This window comes from Lolium rigidum, chromosome 4 (assembly GCF_022539505.1).
Source record: "Lolium rigidum isolate FL_2022 chromosome 4, APGP_CSIRO_Lrig_0.1, whole genome shotgun sequence".
Lineage (NCBI taxonomy): Eukaryota > Viridiplantae > Streptophyta > Magnoliopsida > Poales > Poaceae > Lolium > Lolium rigidum.
The window spans coordinates 196,376,055-196,378,931 of record NC_061511.1 but is presented as its reverse complement, the minus strand read 5'-3'; the positions used below and the strand labels follow the sequence as shown (position 1 = coordinate 196,378,931).

The 2,877-nt window shown below is 43.1% G+C and overlaps 1 protein-coding gene across 1 annotated transcript; it reads left to right on the top strand.

The window, feature by feature from the left end:
* The first annotated feature begins 333 nt into the window (after positions 1 to 333).
* On the top strand, positions 334 to 1,142 carry LOC124648006. Its single transcript, XM_047187839.1, has 5 exons — positions 334 to 488; positions 571 to 639; positions 730 to 795; positions 907 to 990; positions 1,077 to 1,142. Exons 1-5 carry the CDS (start codon positions 345 to 347, stop codon positions 1,140 to 1,142), a joined length of 429 nt encoding a protein of 142 aa, XP_047043795.1. The 5' UTR covers positions 334 to 344.
* Positions 1,143 to 2,877: the final 1,735 nt, after the last annotated feature.

Here is a 2,877-nt window from a genome sequence, read left to right as displayed (position 1 = left end):
GCGACGAGGAGTCTGGGCAAGGTCGGACGTGGAGGCGGGAGGCGGATCCGGCGACGAGGAGTCTGGGGCAAGGTCGGACGTGGAGGCGGGAAGCGGATCCTGCGACGAGGAGGCTGTGCAAGGTCGGACGTGGAGGCGGGAGGTGGATCCGGCGACGAGGAGGCTGGGCAAGGATCGCACGCGGGTTGTTCCTGCTGCTACAGGCGGCGTTAGGGTTTGGCGGATCATTGTTGGTTCGTGGTAGGTAAAGTAATTGCATGTTCATGATTTGGTTGATGTTAGGGTTTGGGTTTCGAGCTCCTTTTTTGAGATGTACTTATTTTGGTTGTTACTTTGAACAGGCGATGGACGTTTCAGATTTGAGTGCAAGTTCAATGGAGTACGAAAGCGGAAATACAGATGAAGAGGAATTCAATATTTCGTCTGCCAACTATAATGCACCTCGTGAAGATGAACAAAGTTTGGGAGACGATGATGTCGACGAAAGTGTGAGTGAAACGGAAGTACTAGTTTTATTTAGTACTTGCATGTAAGTAGTTAAATACTGATTGTGCTTATTTTTGCTAATAGATGGATGCAGATGGTGTTGATGTAGAAGATGATAATGTAGAGCAAGAAGAAGATGTTGACACTGATAATGTGAGTTTGTAGTAATAATTGTGTGATTGCATAAAAATATGGAATATCTGATAATGTGAATTGATGTTGACATGGTTTAAAATGAATTAGATTCAGAGTGATGTTCTGGAGGAGGCAACTGATGACGAGAGATTGGACTGTGGTTTTGTTGATGAGGTATGCATTTTAATTTTATTAGGTGATATGTATGTTTAATTTATATTTAATAACTCAACAATGCATTTTATATAGTCGTGACATGGCCGTTAATATTTCTTGTTTGGTCAGGTCTTAGTTGGCGATAATTCTTCTTACGACTATTACGGTGATTCAGACTTGGAGACTATAGAAGAACCTGTTAGAAGAAGACATGTAAGATTTATGAATTTATTCGTTGTATGACTCGCGGCCATGGCGTTAAAAAAATTGTTTTAAATGTTATCCAATTGTGCATGCAGGTGAAATCAGTTGGTAAGAAAAAGAATGGATCGGAGGATGAAGATGAGAGTGATACGATAAGATAAGAGAAAGTTTTACTCGGGAAGTAATGGAGAAGACCTTTGTGTCCGAGGCAGCTGCTTATACTTTTTATAATGGATATGCTCGACAAGAGGGATTCAGTGTAAGAAAGTTCAAGTTCAAAGAGACTAAGGGTGCTAACAAAATAGTTCGCAGAAGGCGGTTTGTGTGTTCTCGGGAAGGAAAACGTAACAGCAAGTTTCTGACTATGGACAACCGCACTCGTAGGTTGAGACCTTTGTAATTGTAAAGCGGAGTTGGATGTGAAGCTTGATAGAGGTTCGGGGGTTTGGCGAGTTGCAAAATTTGTTTACAAGCACAGTCATAAGTGTGCAGAACCGAGCGAGAGCCCATTTTTATGGTCACATAGGAGGATAAAAGATTTCCGTGAAGCGGAGATATTAGCATTGGCAGCAGCTGGGGTTAGGAAGCATGTGATCATGGATACCTTCCTCAGCAAGTATGGTCGGTACACCACCGTTGGGTTTACGAGGAAGGACTTGTACAACATGTGCTGCAGGGAGAAGAGAAAGTTACTTGCAGGTGGTGATGCTAGCTCAGCCATTGCCATGATGGAGAACCGGAGGAAGAAGTTTGCTGACTTTTTTTTTTGAGTACGACGTTGATAGTAAATGTCGTTTGAAAAGCTTGTTCTGGTGTGATGCTCAGTCCCGGCAGGATTACAATGATTATGGAGACGTACTTGTGTTCGATAGTACATATAAGATGAACCGATATGGTATGCCATTTGTTCCGTTTGTTCGAATTAACAATCACCGGAGGACGATAGTTTTTGCGTGTGTCATCTTATCAGATGAGAAGGAAAGCACGTATGTATGGTTACTGAAGACTTTTTTGAAAGCTATGTTGCAGCAGAAACCCAAGTCAATAATCACCGATGCCGATAGTGCGATGATTAGAGCTATTCGAAGTGTGTTTCCGGAGCAGTCGCACCGTATTTGTTCATGGCACATTGAAAAGAACATGGCTCGGCACCTAAGTTTCAAGTCGTTGAGTGAGTTTCGGGCTCTGTTGTATTACACGAACACACTGGATATATTCGAGGAAAGATGGCACGCTTTTATCCAGAAATGGCAGACGGAGAAAACACAGACGTGGCTGAAAAGAATGTACAAGAAGAGGAGATTATGGGCAGAGGCGTACCTATCTGAGGGTTTCTGGCTTGGTATGAAAAGCAATCAGCGAAGTGAAAGTCTTAACTCATGTCTTCACCTACACCTAGACTACGGTATGACACTAGTGGATTTGATTTTGCACTACGAGAATGCTATAGTGCGCATTAGAGAGACGGAGGCAAAAGATGACCGCATCGGTTCACGGACATCACTCGTACCGAGTAACCAATTTGAGGAGAATTGAGAGAGCTGCTGCAAAGGTATTCACTCCGGCAAACTTTTATATATTGCAGCAAGAGATATATAAAATAGAAGGCATTGAGGTTATAGATCGGTATAAGGGAACGTAAGGTGAGATGCAGTTTGTTGTTGCTTGGAAAAAGAGAAAGCATGCAAAGTTTTATGTTGACTATAAACCGGCCAACTCGGATAAATTAGTAGAGTGCAGCTGTCGAAGGATGATCCGGAGGGGACTTCCTTGCAAGCATATTCTGCATGTACTTGATGTGCTGGATTTGGATGAAATACCGGGTTGTTTAGTTCTTCTGCGATTCTCTAAACAAGCTAGGGGTGGCTTGCTAGCGAGGCGCACGAGCGATGTACA